The following is an 18,455-nucleotide window of genomic DNA, read 5'->3' on the forward strand; positions in this document are numbered from 1 at the left end:
AGACACTGCTGGGAACTTTTGAAGAATTGCCTGTGATGCGTGTGGGCAGTTTATTTAATGGATGTTGCCAGGAACATCCTGTGACATGCAGGGACCTGCAGTTGGTGACAAAGGAAATGAATGACGTTCCAGAATTATTATTTTTTGGGGGGGGGAATGAGACTTACATGCAATTGCTTTAGATATTATTTGATAGTGATGTAAGAATTGGTGAATCTCCACAACTGATATAGGTGCTATAATTTTGTTGTGTTTATTGCATTCTCCAGCTTAGTTTTTTCAGATGTGTTGGGACTGCAGCAGTTCCCAGAAGTCTCCAACCAACAATCTTGGTAGCTATGGAATTCTGGGTGCTGTCATCTTACCCAACCACCTGGAAGAAGCCAGTTTGGGGAAGCACACTCGGGTCTCAAACCCCGGCTGTCAACTTACCAACCGACAAGCTCAGCATTTTTCACCACTGAGCCATCACATCCCCTTTCCTTTATGTCCTCATGATGATCTTTATTGCTAAAATGTATAAACTTTTGTTGAAATGAGACAGAAGAACAAGTGAAATAATGTATAATAAAATGGGCTGAAAGCTTTGGCTATAATATACAAATGGATCAATGGAAAAATTTGTGGCTGAAAGGTCTGAAATTTACTTTATGTTCTAGCCTTAAAGACAATTCATGTAACGTTATGTATTGTTCATTTTTGTCACCAGAGAAACAGAAACAGACTCTAGAATATATAAAGATACTTTGAATTTTTGCTGGAAATGCAAAGAACGCGAAGTGATATTTTTCCATGCTGGAAATGCAAAGAACATGAAGGCATATTTTACCATGTTTGGTGTACATGCAAAAAAGCTAAACAGATCTGAATACAAATGCATAGATTAATTCAGAGAATTTTAAAGATTAAAGTACATCTGAAACCAGACTTTTCTTTTGTGACTAATGGACAGAAAAAAAAGTCATGGAACTTGTTTTTATATATGGATGACTGCAACAAGACTATTATAGCTCAAAAGTGGGAAGATTTGATATTGCTACAATGGAGGATGAAGATGGCGGAACTTGCAGAGATGATTAAATTAAAATGGCTTTTTAACTTTTATTTGCTGTTACATATGATTGAGATCAGTATATGTCAACAAGTGCTCCCCAAGCAGATTATGAAAGCCCTGCATGGTATATAACAACTTTGAGAAAAGACTTTACCACCTTTTGGTTCCTGTTTTCTTTCTCATTACTGTATTCCTTTGGGAAATATAATATTCTGCTTTTTAATATTCTCCAAAATATTTCTTTCTGGGGGGGCTTTCTGCTGTCCTCTCACAATCTATTTGATTATATTTTGGAGAGGAGGGCCATAGTGGATTATTTTTCATTGTGTTATATTTATTTTTGACTTTGTTCACTGCCTAAAATCGTGTATGTGATGAGCAGTATGTATATGGTGATGTATAGAAATTGAATGAGCTCCTTATGGAATGTTTTAAGTATCATTTTATAATTGTTCATATATTATCAAATACAAATAAACAGATCTACATGTGCACAGTTTAAACTAACTACTTTATTATGTTCAGTTTATTAATACAGGAATTTCTCCAGACTGCTTGTCTTCCACTTGGGGAACAGATAGAGAAGATGCTATGCTTGGGGGAGGGGGTTTCAGTGCAAGATCTCTTGCAGCTGTGCAAGGATTCAGGGCTACTTCCTTGCTTGAGTCCTCCTTCCTGCCTGCTTGGGCATTTCCCAGACATCCCTCTCTCCCCCTCTTCTCATATAATTTAAGATTAAAGAGCTCAAATGATCAAATCAACATTTCCATACAGTACTGTGTTAAGGGACTGTTTTGTTAATGGTATCCTATGGAGGTCTAATCAGACAAGCCTACTAAGTTCAGTGTGACTTCCTCTATAGCTGAAACAAATCTATTGTAATTAATAGAGGACGAAGAGTTTTGCAAAGAAGCGGAAAGCAACGTCCATCGAAATCTATCCGGGGAGGGGGCATCCGATGGAGTCGGTACTGGGACGCCCCTAACTTCCCGATTTCAAGGCAGAAAGGTCGGCTGTCTGAACGGAGACGGACGCGTTAAGAAATAAGACGTCTATGAGGCAACTCCATCCGATTGGGGAACAGCACGTGTAAACTAAGAAAGGGGGGGGCAGTTAAGCGCCAAATGATTGACAGCAGAGGCGGAGCCCTCCGAGTGATTCCGATGACGTAGCCGGCCGTGAGAAAGAAGCGGCGCCGGGGGGGGAGGTGATTGACAACAGGGGCGTGGCCTTAACAGCATGGCGGCCTCCGCGGGCGCTGCGGCACTGGGTCGAAGTTCGCGCGCGGCTCTTTCACCTTGGGCGCTGCGGGTCCCACGCGCCGGGCGCGGGCGGCTGCTGAGCCCCGCCAGCCTCGGAGGGCGCGCGCCGGCCGCCCTGGCCGCTTCTCACCAGCCGAGTGCGGGAGGAGAGGAGCGCTACTGCCTGGATTTGCTGCGGTAAGGCCAGCGGCTGCTGCTTCGGGGTCGGGCCTGGGCTGGACTGAGCAGGATTTGGTCCCGTTGGGGAGACGCCCCACACCAAACCGTGGAGGGTCGGATAAACTAAACGTATATAAGTCTATTACACTGCATCTCGTCCCCAAGAGTTGGAACCGTTGAAATTCTGAACACCTGAAGTTGAGGGTCTTAAGGAGTCGGTCGTTTCGACCGACTCCTTAAGATCCTCAACTTCAGGTGTTCAGAATTTCAAGCCAAGGTTGAGAACCCCTGACGTAGAGGCTCGGAATCTGCTTCAAATCGCCCTTGAGAACGACCCGCAAGCCGAGGCCATCGTCTTAACGCTGCTTGGGAGAGTGCATTAACTTCCTAGCTTCTCTAGGAAGAAGCTAACATGAATTCTATATATTCTGTATATTTCTATATCCCAGGCGTCCCCCAAAGAGACCCAGTTTCCCCCTTGTGCTTTTCTACACACCTCTTGGCTAGACTGCCATTCCTAGTGCAGTGTGCGTTGTGCTTGTCCTCTGGAGTGCCATCCCCTGATTTTTATTTTTTTATTTTTTGCAGTGGCAACCAGAGAATAGTTTGCCCATTTTTCAGGACTGTTCTTTATTTTTTTCCAAAAAATAGAGTTGTTCAGTCGCTAAGTCGTGTCTAACTCTTTGCAACCCATGGAACATAGAACGCCAGGCTCTCTTAAATGTATTCTAAAGGCATGTTGGGTAAAGCATATATGGTGTTGTACAATAAAACCATCTCCTTTTGGAGTCAAAGCTTTTTGATTACCTAAAACTAAAGGGGGGAATGGCCAGAGTGATGGAGTGCGTTGCGCTCCTTCAATCTTAATTTGCAACATGCCTATAAATAGAAAGTTAATTAATTCACCATGCGTTAGAACTTCATTTTTCCCCATAAACTTTTTATAAATCCTATTATACTTAGTCTTTTTCTGTTATATGTATGTATGTAACAGTTCTACTGTTAAATTTGTTACTGTATTTGGTCTTTGAGCTATAATAAATTTGATTTGATTTGACTTCACAAGTGCAGAACCTCATCTGTGATTTGAAATAGTGCAACCCATTCTATCATTTTATTGCAATATATTTCAGCTTTGTGTCTGTTGGGCAAATAAAGTTTCCAGAACTATCTTTTGATGAACAGCAAGACATGATGTGCCTGTAACCTTAATTTTAAAACAAATCCTAGACACTCCAGAAGATCTAGACTGCAATTCTCATTAGCCAGCCTGCAGATCAGTCCTTTATAGTTCTAAGAATTGTAAACTGGACTTATATGGAGAGTACCAGTTTATATCCCCTTGATTTAGAATAACTGCAAAATGATTTTTGTACTTTGCTTGGAGTCACTTGGGCGTCCATGTCAGTTTGATTAATAAGTAACATTAAAAAATAATTTAATTGAGAACTTTTTTATCTGTTCCACTGGCTAAATGAGCTTGTAATGAAAGCAAATGCTCTTAATTATTCTTTGTATATCTAGAAAACGGGACTATGAAGGCTTCCTGTGTGCACTGCTGTTGCCTGCAGAATCACGTGCCTCGGTCTTTGCCCTGAGAGCCTTCAATGTAGAACTGGCTCAGGCAGGTATTAAAATATCCATTATACAATACAATGTTAACATTAAAAAAACAACCCCCCAGAAACCCCAGACGTGAAGTTTGTGTTTTTTCCTGTCAGTTGCTGTCAGTTTTTCCCTCACAAGATATCAGATTACCTAAACAGATTGTTTACTTTCATATGAAAACTTGATAAGAAATAAAAAATAATCCCTAACATGTATGCATTAATCTGAACATAAATGCAAAACAACCTGCCAATCTGTGACCTTATAAAACTGTACAAGGTATACAAAATAAATTGTTTGGATATTTTACTATCTTTTTAGGATTCTGTCATTGTGAATAGATACTTGTCTGTATCCTTCTGTAGTAATTTATGAACAAGTGAAAATAATACTGATTTTAATGAATTGCACTGGGATATTCCATTATTTGTTTCTGATATATTCAACTGTTCCTTTAGAATATGTACCCTGAAACTTTTAAGTAGCTATTGACCAATCTTTAAGAAAGTGGTTATAACTATAGAAGGTCCTGGATTGAAATAGATTATCTGGACCTGTTCAAGTTTTCAAGCATGGATTTGGCACAGGGATGATATTGATCGCTTTTGAGAGAAGAGATAAATAAATAAAATCACATTATGAATTATTGTGTAAAAAGCAGGCTTTTGCTTTAATACTTTGGTCCCAATTTATGTTAATTGTATTCAGAAATTATATGCTAAACAAATATGTTAGTGTGAAGTTGCTTATGCCTTAGAAACAGTTTCAATAAATATTTTGGTTGCAAGCTATAAACCAGCAACCTTAATATTCTCACTATTGAAAAAAATTGGTATCTCCAGGTCAATGAGTCTTTACTCTTCAAAAACACTACCAAAATCTGACACTCATTTCAAAGTTGAATTTAGAAGATACATATCCATACTAAAGCTATGTACATCAATATTCAATATCCAACAATATTGCATTTAAATTGCCTATCTGCCTTTTTACAGACCAGAAATAACTTATGTTTGTTAGATAAGCTTGAAATGTTTTCTTGCTTGTCTACTACTAACAATGAATGGATTTAAGAACAGTTGAAAGAATAGAGAAGATGTTATCAGCCTAATGATTAGTTGGACACTTTAACATGATCCTTACAGAAAGTAAGATAATTTGGCTTATAGATTTCGTTTATAAATTATGTATTATGGTTGATAATTTCCTAATTTTAAAATGATCAAATCTTTGCAAGCTGTTTTAATACCCGAAAGCTTTTTTATTGAAAGAATTTCCTAGATCTTCTCTTACTTACCGTATTTTCCGGTGAATAAGACGACTTTCTAAACCCTGAAAATCTTCTCAAAAGTCGGGGGTCGTCTTATACGCCCAGTCGTCTTATACGCCGGAAAATACGGGTATTCTATTTTATTCCTTTACACATGTGGTTTGGCATATTGCTCATCAAGTTTTCTCTCCCCCCCCCTCGCTCAAACTCTATATTTTAACTGGAAAAGTTGGGGGTCGTCTTATATGCCTAGTCGTCTTATACGCCGGAAAATACGGTATATCTTTGTCATCTAATGAGATCTATTGTAGCTCTTTGCAAATAACTAAGAGTGGAGCCTCTCTGTTCTCCCCATGGTGGGATTCCTCATTCATGGAAGAATCCTATGCATTTACAATAGGCTGCTCTTTTTTACATCTCTTCCTTTTGTTTAAACAATATAGCCTATACGATAGTGGCAAATATCTGTAGCTCAGATGTAGGATGAACCTCCACCCTCAATATTTATTTATTTATTTATTTATTTATTTCATTTATACCCCGCCCTTCTCCTGGAGGACTCAGGGCGGCTTACAGCCAGTTTAAAACAATCCCACATAAATACCAAATACAAATCTTAAAATAATTAAAAATAAATATTTGAATTGGCCGCTCTATTAAAATTTTGTTAAAACCAATTAAAATACCCCTAGGCGAGTCCTGCCTGCTGAAACAGCCAAGACTTGAGGGCGCGGCGGAAGGAGGGGAGATCCGGAATCACCCGGATCTCTGGGGGCAGCTCGTTCCAGAGGGTGGGCGCTCCAACAGAGAAGGCTCTCCCCCTGGGGGTCGCCAACCGACACTGTCTGGTTGGCAGCACCCTGAGGAGGCCCTCTCTGTGGGAGCGTATCGTATATTCAATGTGATAAAAAGTAATGTAATTGGACTATCACTAGTACTGTGTTTCTGTTCCAGATTAGAGACTCTGTAACTGAGAAAACCATTGGTTTGATGCGGATAGAGTTTTGGAGGAGTGCTGTAGAAGACATTTACCGGGATAATCCACCACCACAACCAGTGGCAATAGAGCTGTGGAAGGTATAAGGCTAAGCAATGCATTAAATATTTTTTCGGGTAACTGAATGCTGTTCTAAGCAGTACATAGGCTAGAACAGTGGTTCTCAACCTTTTTAATGCTGCGACCCCAACCGGTCGTAAGTCGAGGACTAAACCGGTCGTAAGTCGAGGACTAAACTGGTCGTAAGTCGAGGACTACCCAACCGGTCGTAAGTCGAGGACTTTCCCTGCCCAGGAGCGCCACGCATGCGTGGTTCTGCCCCCTGCGCCGGCCGAGGCGTAGCTGGCAAGCGGCAGAGACGGAGCAGGCCGACCACCAGCTGGCCCAGCCCAAGGGAGGTAAGGCACCCGCCGGAAAAGGGGGAAAAAATGGCCGTCAAAAAAAATGGCGGACAAAAAAAATGGCGGACAGCCTTGCTTGGCGACCCCTGTGAAATAGTCGATCGACCCCAAATGGGGTCCCGACCCACAGGTTGAGAACCACTGGGCTAGAATTTTCATGTTTTTTCCTTTTGGGATATTTTTTTCCTTTGAGCAAGTGAGCTTGATGGGGTGTTCTCTGAGTTATAAATTATATTAGCCCACTTTAGGTTTATATTAATATACATTTCTATATTTCCCATCTCACAGTGGCAAACAAACCATGCACCCAAGTTTTGTCAATGCTGGTCAGCAGTATAGGGTAGGGGCAGAACAAAAGGGAATAAGTGGGTCAAATGTTTGGTATAACATAGTCCTTACGTTTAAATTTGTTTGTAATTATAGTGCTTTTATATTTGTGGGAAATACTCTTGAAAAGTTTTTGTCAGCTGGTTTGAAAAGAATTGAAGTTAAGATAAGGGAGAGATTTGTTCAGGAAATATCTTCCATGCAGTAGGTTAGAAACTTGGGCGTGACCTTTACCAGGAAGGCATGGAGAAAGGCAACTGGGCACTCTGATGCAAATGATGCCCTCTTTCCTTGGAAAGTAAACAAATAATGCCAACCGTTGCCTAATCTTTTCCACTGTGACCTTCAGGTTTTTCAGAGGAATTTGCCTGTCCTTTGGTCCCCATATAAATTAGAACTGCCTATCTTACTTCATAGCAGCAGAATAGCGTTTCAGATAAAAGTTTTCCTGAATATAACCTTCACTTACTTACTCAGTCACCAGTTACAACTTTGCATTCCAATTTTACTTGTATCCCAGCTGAAAACCTAAGATGCAGACTAGTCCCCTTAAAAACACTAACATTGTCAGATGCTTTTTTGAGTTGATTGCAAGGTTCCAGGTCTAGCCAGTCTTATTTGACATTTAAGTCACTTAAAAAGGATATTTGTTAAGAGATGAAAATGTTGGGTATTTTAAATCCAAGTCTTTACTACAAAGCAAATGGCTGTAAATGTTGGACTACATTATCTTTTAAGATCTCTATACACAGATTTGTAATAATATGATTAAAATTCTTTCTTGTAAAAATTTTGTTGCAGATGTTCAACTTAATGGCTAGTGACCTTACATTTAAGAGGATACTAGTTGCTTTGCAGATCAATTCATATCAGCAATTTACAGATAATCCTTGAGTTGTAATGGTAATTGAGAATGGAATTTGTGTCAGTAAGCAATGCAATTGTAAAGCATGATGTCACATCATTACATTGCTTAGCAACAGCAATCCTGGCATAACTTATTGCCATTATTAACTGATTTCCACCAGCCTTTAGCCAAGGACCCAAGCCAAGCCATTCTGGGCTTGGTACTTCCAGGGCCTGAACCTCGGTTCTTCCAAGGTTAGCCCTCCTCTTCAATTCCCCCAACTGTCTGTTCTCTCTCATCAGCCCTTTTAGCCACTCTGCACCCTGCCCTGCAGGACAGTAAGCAGCTTCAGAACCATGTCCCTCTGGACTGCTTGTTCCCCTGCAACTCACAGGCTACTTGGCATGCTGTGGCTTTGGAGTTGTACAAAGCCACAGCCACTTCTAGAAGCCACCCTAGACTTGTCCCTGCTGCAGTTGCCTTCACCACCTTGCACTTCAAGGCCCCTGCTATACTAAGACCCGTGGCTGTTTTAAAGATTCAAAGAGAGTTGATTTTGATTTATTTCACGTGTTAAAAGAGATGCACAGCGGTATAGCCCAGCCTGGATAGCAATATATCTTTCACTGCATTTATTAATTTACTTTCAAAAGCTGCACCTCCTCTCTCTTGATTAAATTATCATTTCAATTTCCTACAGCATCTGATTGTTGACTGTAGAAAACAGAATGTTAGATTAAATAGACCTTTAATCTAAGCCAGCAGTGGTGACTTGATTATCTTGGTTTGATTGCTTGATTTCTTCTTGGTGTTTTTTTCTCTTCTCTCTATATATAAATAGATAGATGTAGATATAGATATATCCTGTTCATCTGATTTTAGGCTGTTAAGAGGCAAAACCTGACCAAAAGATGGCTTATGAATATTATTGACCAAAGGGTAAGTTTTACATTATTTTGAAAAAAGAAAAATTACATCCCCCTCCCCCCCCCATTATTCTTGATTAACTGGAATAAAGATAAGTCCTTGTAACTGAATTCTGTGTTGAAGGTTATGTTTTTGTAATAGAATTCTTAGTGTCTTTTTGTAATAACAGTCTCCAGAACGATTTGAAATGAGCCATGGCGTTTAATATAGAACTCATAGACATGTATAGCAGCATCCTGTAAGCTTTATCGTTTTTTTTCAAAAAGTATGACTGTATGTCATGGTAAAGATGCAATTGCAACCACTGTGGGAAAATGCTTAATTTTGAAAGGCTGAAAAATGTCCTGAAGTGTTTGTTGTACTGTAAGAGAGTATAATATGTTTACATTAGGAATATATTTTTAAATATTCTGTAAAGGTAATATATAATAAACTGAAGTATGAACAAAATATTGAAACATCAACATAAATGCAGGTTATGATTATTACTATATTTTTCTTCCTTGGTGATTTTAATTCAGTTTCCTTAAAGATAACACAATTTTACTGTATTATGAAAGGTAGAGTAGCTATGTTGGATTGGTATTTAGGAAGCTGCATAAATGCCATGATTTCACTCCCTCTAGAAATTATGCAAGTGGCTATTGAGAAATGTTTATTGGTTTTGTACTAATAAATAACGAATAAATAAACTGATTAACCAGTTTGGTAACAGAGCTCGGTGGAAGATATGGTCTGCATAATAGAGGCATTGTAATCTTCTGTCTTTCTGTCTTTGTTGAAAAAAATCATATTTTGGCAACCAAAATATTCCTTTTATTTTCAATTTGATTAACTTTCAAAAAGCATGTAGCATTACCTTGAGCTATTTAATCATTACATTAGCAGGCAGCTAAATAATACCTCTTTCCATTAGCAGATTCCAGCTATTTCAGAGGTACATAATTAGCTGTATAATAGGATCAATTTCCAAGGTTCCACTGTTTACAATGACTGTAGATCAAGGAGACAAGTGTTCTTTCTAGCTAAGAGGAAAATTTGTAAAGGTAAAGCATCCTAAAAGTTATTATATGCTTCTAGTAAAGATTAAGACTTCTTTTGTTCTCAGTGCTTAGCAACTTCTTTCCCTCTGTTTTTTCTTTCCCTATTTTTCTCCTCTTTTTTTAAAAAAGGGAAACAAGATAGTAACTTAGTGTAGGAAAAGTAATCTACATGTCCCTAACTCAGAAGATAATGCTTTCTTTTAATAAAAGTGACATGCTTCTATTTTTTTAAGTTAACCTCAGTGATCGGTTGTTTCAATATATACTCTCCTTCTCCCCCCCCCCCCCCCCCGTTTACAAACGCACAGGAAAAGAATCTGGATGACCGAGCGTATCAGGATATCAGTGAACTTGAGACATATGCTGAAAATACACAGAGTGCACTCCTTTATCTCACACTAGAAACACTTGGTAGGTTACTCTGGCACTTGCCACGTGGATGGATGTACCAGTACAGGACGTCTTCGATTTATGACCACAATTGAGTCCCAAGATTTCTGTTACCAAGCAAGGCAATTGTTAAGTGAGCTTTGCCCCATTTTTACAACCTTTCTTGCTGTAGTTGTTAAGCAAAGTAACATGGCGGTTGAGTGAATCTGGATTCCCCATTGACTTGTCAGAAGGTCGCAAAAGGTGATCACATGACTTCGAGACATTGCAGCCGTCATGAATATGAGTCAGTTACCAAGCATCTGAATGTTGATCACATGATCTTGGGGTTGCTGCAATGGTCGTAAAGATGAAAAATGGTCATAAGTCACTTTTTCCAGTGCCATTGTAACTTCGAACAGTCATTGAATGAACTGTTGTAAGTCGAGGGCCATCTGTATTTATTTGATTTTTTTAAAAAAAATACTTGTTGAATCAAGTCTTTTGATTTTCTTTTTCCAGGGACAGGCTTAAAGTTTCGGTATACAACGCTAAGTACCGTCTCAGGAAAATAAGTCAAGGACTACCTGTAGTTTTTGCTCATGACCTACCTATGTGATTGCATTTTCTTGCAGAAAATATGTTAATAGATGCAATTATCACATGAATGGCCTTAGATCACAGGAGGGCAGTAAAAAGGCGGAGATCTTCTTTTTCCCAATTCCCAATAATATGTTCTACTTTCAATGTATATTATTTGCATTTTAACTGTTCTTTAAACAATGGCTTACCTATTGGTTCTGATTAGATTTTGTTGCCTGGCCATTTCAATAAGCATTCTTTAGGCTTTTCTTTTCTGTACTTAACAGGTGTGAGGGACATCCACGCAGACCATGCAGCCAGTCACATAGGGAAGGCACAAGGCATTGTCACGTGTTTAAGGGCTACTCCATACCATGCTAGCAGAAGGAAGGTGTTTCTCCCCATGGATATTTGCATGCTGGTAAGACAGTAAAGCTGAGATCCAGTTTGTAACAATATTCCTATTTTTGATGTATTGATAAATCAGGTAGCAAAATGCAAATTCTACTGACAGTAGTGTATCATTTCTAGTTTTAACCATTTCAGAATTGGTCCTTCAATGGAAGTGCCTGTACATCATGACTTACATTTTGTTTTGGCAATATGACTAGATGGGAAATTATTAAAACATTTGAAATCTAATCTTTAAAACACCTTATCATTATTATCCTCTTAGAAGCCTAAAAATCTTGCTGTGACATTCCAGTTTATTTGTTGACCTCTATATCAAAAAAATGATGTGTACATGTTCTTCTGCTTGCAAGCTTAAAAACTTTATGTCTATATTTTCATTTATTTTTATGCGTACAAGTAATCTTTGGTTAACAACAGTAACTGGTATTAGAATTATGACATGATGCTTTCTAATAAAGCCTTTTTCACTCTGCTACCATTTAGATGTCTTCAGTTGTAACTGCTAATTCTCTGCCAAAGACAGAGAATAGCAAACACTATTGTAAAATCTTCCTGAAACCAAGCAATGTTTTATGATGGGAAATTACTGTGGGATTTTCTGTTGATACAAACATAAGATTACACTTTCTGAACTATCCTTATGACTTCAAAAATATGTTATATAGTATATAACATGTACATCCGTGTAATATAGCTTCAAGATAATAATATATTCTCCCAGTGTATTTCCCAGGAATATTTAAAATCTGTACCTGTTTACCTTCCATGTATGTCAGCATGGTGCTTCACAAGAGGATTTCATAAGAAAAAATGAGGTGAAGAAAATAAAAGATATTGTATATGACATTGCAAGTCAAGCCCATGTTCATCTGGACCATGTGAGTTTCTGGATTTTATCAAAATTTCATTAACAATATTGTAGGCCAGCGCTCTTGAAATGCGTGCATTAATAGATAGTGGACATACTGGCTGGTAGTACACTTTATCATATTGGGGAAGGTTGATGAAAACTATTGTGGAACTTGAATAACTTAAGTTGTACAAATGAACAGATGCCAAGAAACCCACATTTTAAAAAGAGCTGGCTTCCTCTGGTTGGACATGAGAAAAGAGATAAGTTTTGTTATCTTTAACTGTATTTGTGCCTTGTTTGAAAATCAGGATGTTGCTGGGATTCTTGAGTTGTAACTTTAAACTTTCTTTTAATAAATATTAGTGTTCAGAGTTTTGTGATACTAGTTCTTTGGAATAAGTGTTTCCTGTCCAGACTGTTAGAAATAACATTGACAATAATGCTTTTTTTGTTTACTTTCTCCCCTCTTTGATGGGAGTTCTGTCATACAAAGATTGCATTTTTAATGCAGCTGGACAAATCCTTAGCCATAGCAGAAAAAATAGCTGCAAAGCAGCAGTTTGATACTCCAGTGAAAAAGTGTACATTCGAGAAATTGTGTAGCAAATATATTTATTGGGGAAAATACTGGCAAAGGTTATTATTTGGGACATAGCATTTATAAAATGTGTTTATACATTTTACATGTGTAGTGTGTTTATGTTTCACATAGACTTTAGAAGAAAGCATGCAAATTAACATGGAGAAAGTACTGATTAATATAAAGGAAAGTTAAATGTAAATGAATGTTGAAACTACTGTAGTTGCAAGCATATGTGAATATGTGAGCATATTCTTCAATGGCCAACAGAGGGCGAAATCCATCTGTTTTTAAGCTTACATAAATTATCTCAGTGTTATGATATCAAAACTGTATGTAGCCTTGATAAATATAATTCCTGCTAATGTTTTGCTTTTCCCTTCTCCTCTCCTCTGCCTTCCATGCCTAATTTAATACTGCAAATTGGGGGTGGGGGTGGGATTCTCTTTCTGGTGTTAGATAGCATAAGAACTCTTTAGATCAGGAAAAAAACATTTTGGTTCAATATTTCATTTCTCAGATGCTCAAAAGCAGGAGTTTGGGACATACAGGTAGGCCTTGACTTACAATTGGTCACTTAGCAACCATTTGAAGCTGCAAAGGAACCTTAACAAAGGTTCTTATGACCTGGTTCCAAAGTTCTGATGGCTGCTTCCCTTGTTACATAACTGCATTTTGGGTGCTCGGCAACTGGCCAGCATCATGTGATTACTGTGTTCACTTAACAGCTGCTGAGAATTTTTTTTATATAAAACTGGATCAGTCATTTAGCATAAGGTAGTCCTTGTGTATGGGTAGTCCTCAACTTACAACTACAGTTGAGCCCCACATTTCAGTTGCTAAGCAGAGTTGTGCTTCATTTTGTCTCTTTTTTGCCACAATTGTTAAGCAAATCACTGCAGTGGTTAAGCGAATCTGGATTCCCCATTGATTTTGCTTGTCAGAAGCTGGAAAGGTTACAAATGGTGATCCCATGACCATGGGCAGTGCATGGTGCATAAATACATGCCATTACCAAGGGCCCGAATTTTGATCACGTGACCACGGGGATGCTGCAAAAGATGTAAGTATGAAAACTGGTCATAAGTCACTTTTTTCAGTAACTGTAACTTCAGATGGTCACTAAATGAATGGTTATAAGTCAAGGGCTACCTGTACTCTTCTCCTGACATTCCCCTGCATCTGGAACTGGAGGCATTGCTACCTGGTTGCCATTAGGACTCATTACATTGAGTCTTATGAAGATAATTATAATATAGAGTCTTTGCTTTACTACTTGTCTTCCACCTATTTGTGCTACCAATTGGATTTCTTCTTTTGCTTCAAAGCTTTACTTTCCCATCCATGTTTATTCAGCTTTCTGTTTATAGATTCACCTGTTTATAGATAGTAGCATAGAAATATTTGTGCAGTTCTATAAAACAGGTTATACTTTCTGACTTTTAGCATAACTGGAAAAGACAAGAAAGCAGACCAGAATTACTGCAGTTACTTTGTTTGGTTTGAAAACATTGTGAGGCTCTGTTGATTCATTGCAGTAAAAAGTTAAAAGAAAGCTATGGGGGTGCTTCCAACTTACGCAAAGCGTACGAGAAAGTGAGGAAATTAACAGGAGCAAAACAATGAGTAAGAGCAGAAGTAGGCTTTCTTTCTGTGGGTGGAATTAAAATTGTGAAACATCTTTACTCTTTGGGAAGTGAAACCAACATAAAAAAAAGGAAAACCTTTTGGTCATCAGTTCAAAGTTAAACTCAGAGTAGGAAGCTCCAGGCCAGATTTTATGCTGAGGTATATGTCACAAATTGGAATGAAATAGCAGTGTTGATGATGTTTAGATCCAGCACCCTGTTTGCAAGCTATGCAAATAGTGTTGTTTTTGATAGGGAAGTGAATAGATACGATTCACAGGTGAGGAGGGAGGGAGGGAGGAAGGAAGGAAGGAGTTACGTGATCTCTCATATTACCAGACAAGAGTAGGAGGACATTTCCCAACAATATGCTGTTATCTTTTTTTCATAATCTGACGCTGTTATTTTGTCTTTCAAAAGAAACATTCTTCTGATTTGCAGTATATCAGAAATGATGAAGCTTGTAGCTAACCCAGATTTCTGATACCCAATGCAATACACATAGTCCTCAATGTTCAACCAGAAATTCTGTTGCCAAGCAATAGGTTGCTAAGTGAGGTGTCCAATTTTATGACTTTCTTTTGCCACGGTCATTAAATGAATTGTGGTTGTTAACAAATCTGCTTGGCCTGTTGACTTTGCTTGTCAGAAGCCCCCTTGGATCGCAAATGACTAATATATAAGGCTGGGGTCCTGCAGCTTTCATGAATACATGCCAGTTGCTAAGCCCATGAATTTTGCCCACATGACTTGGGGACACTGTCATGGTCATGTGAGAAGTGGTCCTAAGTCATTTTTTCAGTGCCATCATTAAAATAAATGGCCATAAGTCAAGAACCACCTGTAATTTTTCCACATGCTGAACATTTCTTAAAAGAGTTTTCTCTTTATAAGGTATTTTCCATTTAGGGGTAAGGCATGTGGGGTCAGGGCATTATACAGTGTCTCTCATTTACCCAGATAGCCAATTCTTTATAAACAATTACAATTTTATTTAACAATAAGCTTGCATGAACATATAATCTCCGTGTAATCATTTTTTAAAGTCATCTTTTCCACTGGCACTAGAAACATCAGATCTGTCCTATCCTAGCCACTATTTATCTGTTTTTCTTTCTTCTTTTTAAAATCTGTCAGCTCTCTCTACTCACAACTGTGTCTCCCACTTTCTCTTAGCTTTGAAGTGTGTATGAAGTTGCCCAGTTAATTTTTTTCTTCCTTCAGTAGAATAGTAATTTACCATTTCATCACGGAACCCAACTCATGAAAAACTTTCTCACCTTGACACATTTCTTAATTTTAAATGCATCATTTTGTCTGTCTCTTTCCAGGCTAGGTCCTTCAAGAAGAATGTCCCTGCCAAGGCATTTCCTGCCTTCCTTTGTACAGTAAGTGGTTGTATTGCTCTTTTTTTTTAACTTCACAAAAAATTGTGATAATGGCATTTAGCCTTCAAACACCATTCTGAGACTATGTCTGAACTACAAAGCTTTATCACTAATATCCAGCCACATTTTCAGATAGTCTTGTTTATTTACCTATCCCCTTTGGCTTTTCTTTCATAACATTTGACTTAATCGAGTGTTCTGGTAAATACTTTGTCAGTTTAACATAATTAATGATGTTCACACAAACACGATGTAGATTGGGATTTTTTAAAAAACATAGTACAGTCAGTATGGCTGTGATTTCTTTTGGTGGAACAAATTGTCTAAAGTTGAGATGGAAATCCTTTTCCAAAACTATTTTTTGGGCCTCCAACAGTTATGAGGTATGTTATGGCGTTGCAGGGATATAGATAAGATCAGATTTTGCCGTCTGACTTAGGAAGGAAGGTTGGATTTTTCTTCCCAAGTAAAATAACTATGTTAAGTGTATAAAAAACCTAATACAGGTAGTCCTCAACTTACAACAGTTTATTTAGTGACTGTTCAAAGTTGCAACAGCACTGACAAAAGTGACTTACAACCATTTTTATACTTACGACTGTTATAGCAGCTCCATGGTTACATGATCAAAATTCAGACTCTCATATTTGTGATGATTGCGGTGTCTGGAGGTCATGTGATCACTTTTTGTGACCTGACAAGCAAAGTCAATGGGGAAGCTAGATTCATTTAACAACTGCAATGATTCACTTAACTGTGGCAGGAAAGGTTGTAAAATGGGGTAAAATCACTTAATAAATGTTTCACTTAGCAACAACAATTTGGGGCTCAATTGTGGTCGTACGTTGAGAACTATCTGGAGCCAGTTTGTGTTTGTGAGAGTTTTCTATGGTACAGAGTGACATCTAAAGTTTCCATCTGAAAACGAAATATGAATTTCATGTGAGCCTCTTGCTGCTACTAGCACGACACGGTGACCTAAAAATCAGTGTTCCATTTGCCATTAATACCTTGGCATTTTATAGCAACAATAGAAATAATTATTGTTTATATATTTCATTGTTTATAATACATTTAATATCTAGTTTATATATTATAATTATTATATCCTCTTTCTTTCCAGGTTGCTATTGAAGATTATTTACATAAAATACAAAAAGCTGACTTCAATGTATTTCATCCAAGTTTGCACCAGAAAAGCACTTTACTACCTTTGCGTTTGTATATTAGATCATGGAAAAAAGCTTATTGAAAAATATAAGATTTGAGTCTTTCTGATTGAGAATTATTATATGGAAATGTTATATGGATGATATATCCAGGCTCTTCACATTTAATCCAATCCCAGACCTCACAACAATCTTATGGAATACATTAAGTAAATTAGTAACTAGCCCACTGTCACAGAATAAACTGCATGACTGAGTCTGTATTTGAACGCAGGAGTTGTCATCTAAATCTAATTCTGTCCATGACGCCCATCATCCTGGAACCTGAGAGTTCCATCCAGGGGCTAATCAAACAAAGCCTTGCTTATGTTGAGCCAGGTATTTGTATCAATTACAGGTAGTCCTTGACTTCTGACCACAATTGAGCTAAGAAATTTTGTTGCTAACTGAGTAATTTAAGTGAGTTTTCCCCATTTTATGACTCTTCTTGCCACATTTGTTAAGTGAAACACTGCAGTTGTTAAGTTAGTAATAGGTTGTTAAGTGAATCTGGCTTCCCCATAGATTTTGCTTATCAGAAGATCGCAAAAGATGATTACATGACTTTGGGGCCACAGTAACGGTCATAAATATGAACCAGTTGTCAAGCATCTGAATGTAAATCACGTGACTATGGGGATGCTGCAACGGCCATAAGGGCAAAAAATGGTCATAAGTCATTTTTTTCAGTGCCGTTGTAACTTCGAACCATCAGTAAATCAACTGTTGTAAGTTGAGGATTACCTGTACAGATTAAAACATATACATAAAGCCAAATTAATTGAAAAAGAGCAAAATTTGATAAAATGAACTTAACACAGTTTTCTAATTACCATAGGAATTATGGAAAGTCCTGGGAGTTGAACATTTACACATTTGACAAATGTCCAGAGTGGGGAGAATGTTCTATAGGATGGTGATTCTTTACTTCTCAAAAGAATATTTGCAGGCCTTAACTTATTAAAATCTTTCTCTACTGCTTTTCATTAGAAATAGTAATTTACAAAGAACAATAACACGTAAAAAGAAAGCCCCCACATAAAACTGAAACAAGATAATATATTTAAAAGCATGAAACAAGCAAAAATCTGAAAGGTATGCAGATTATATATTTTCACTTATATGTGTCAGTCATAAGTCCCCACAAAAAAGAAACAAAAAAATGTTATTTTCTAGAAATTAATTGGCTGGTACTTGGTTAATGTGAACTGTAATTGTACCCTGTGGATAACTAACAGTATTGATAGTATGCTCATATGTGCTGTTTACACAAGACACTTAGAAAATATTTGTGAATATGTGTTTGTGACTGTATGTGCTCCTTCGAGTGAGTTTTTTTTATTCTTGGTATCTACTTGGATAGGTCCTGGAGCTTTCTTGGCAATATTTTGGAAGTAGCTTTCCGTTGCCTCCTTCTTAGGGCTGAGAGAGAGAGAGAATGACTGGCTCAAAATCATCCAGCTGGCTTCATGCCTAAAGTGGGATTAGAATTCACCATCTCCCAGTTTCTAGTTTGATGCTTTAACCGCTACATCAAA

General features: G+C 37.8%; 1 protein-coding gene across 1 annotated transcript; it reads left to right on the plus strand.

Moving 5' to 3' along the window:
* Positions 1 to 4,077: 4,077 nt before the first annotated feature.
* Positions 4,078 to 16,982, plus strand: NDUFAF6 (NADH:ubiquinone oxidoreductase complex assembly factor 6). Its single transcript, XM_015817865.2, has 8 exons — positions 4,078 to 4,103; positions 6,308 to 6,430; positions 8,808 to 8,864; positions 10,204 to 10,306; positions 11,134 to 11,267; positions 12,037 to 12,138; positions 15,653 to 15,709; positions 16,833 to 16,982. Exons 2-8 carry the CDS (start codon positions 6,344 to 6,346, stop codon positions 16,959 to 16,961), a joined length of 669 nt encoding a protein of 222 aa, XP_015673351.1. The 5' UTR covers positions 4,078 to 4,103; positions 6,308 to 6,343; the 3' UTR covers positions 16,962 to 16,982.
* Positions 16,983 to 18,455: the final 1,473 nt, after the last annotated feature.

The sequence above is a fragment of the Protobothrops mucrosquamatus genome, unplaced genomic scaffold (assembly GCF_001527695.2).
Source record: "Protobothrops mucrosquamatus isolate PMUCROS unplaced genomic scaffold, P.Mucros_1.0 scaffold_131, whole genome shotgun sequence".
Lineage (NCBI taxonomy): Eukaryota > Metazoa > Chordata > Lepidosauria > Squamata > Viperidae > Protobothrops > Protobothrops mucrosquamatus.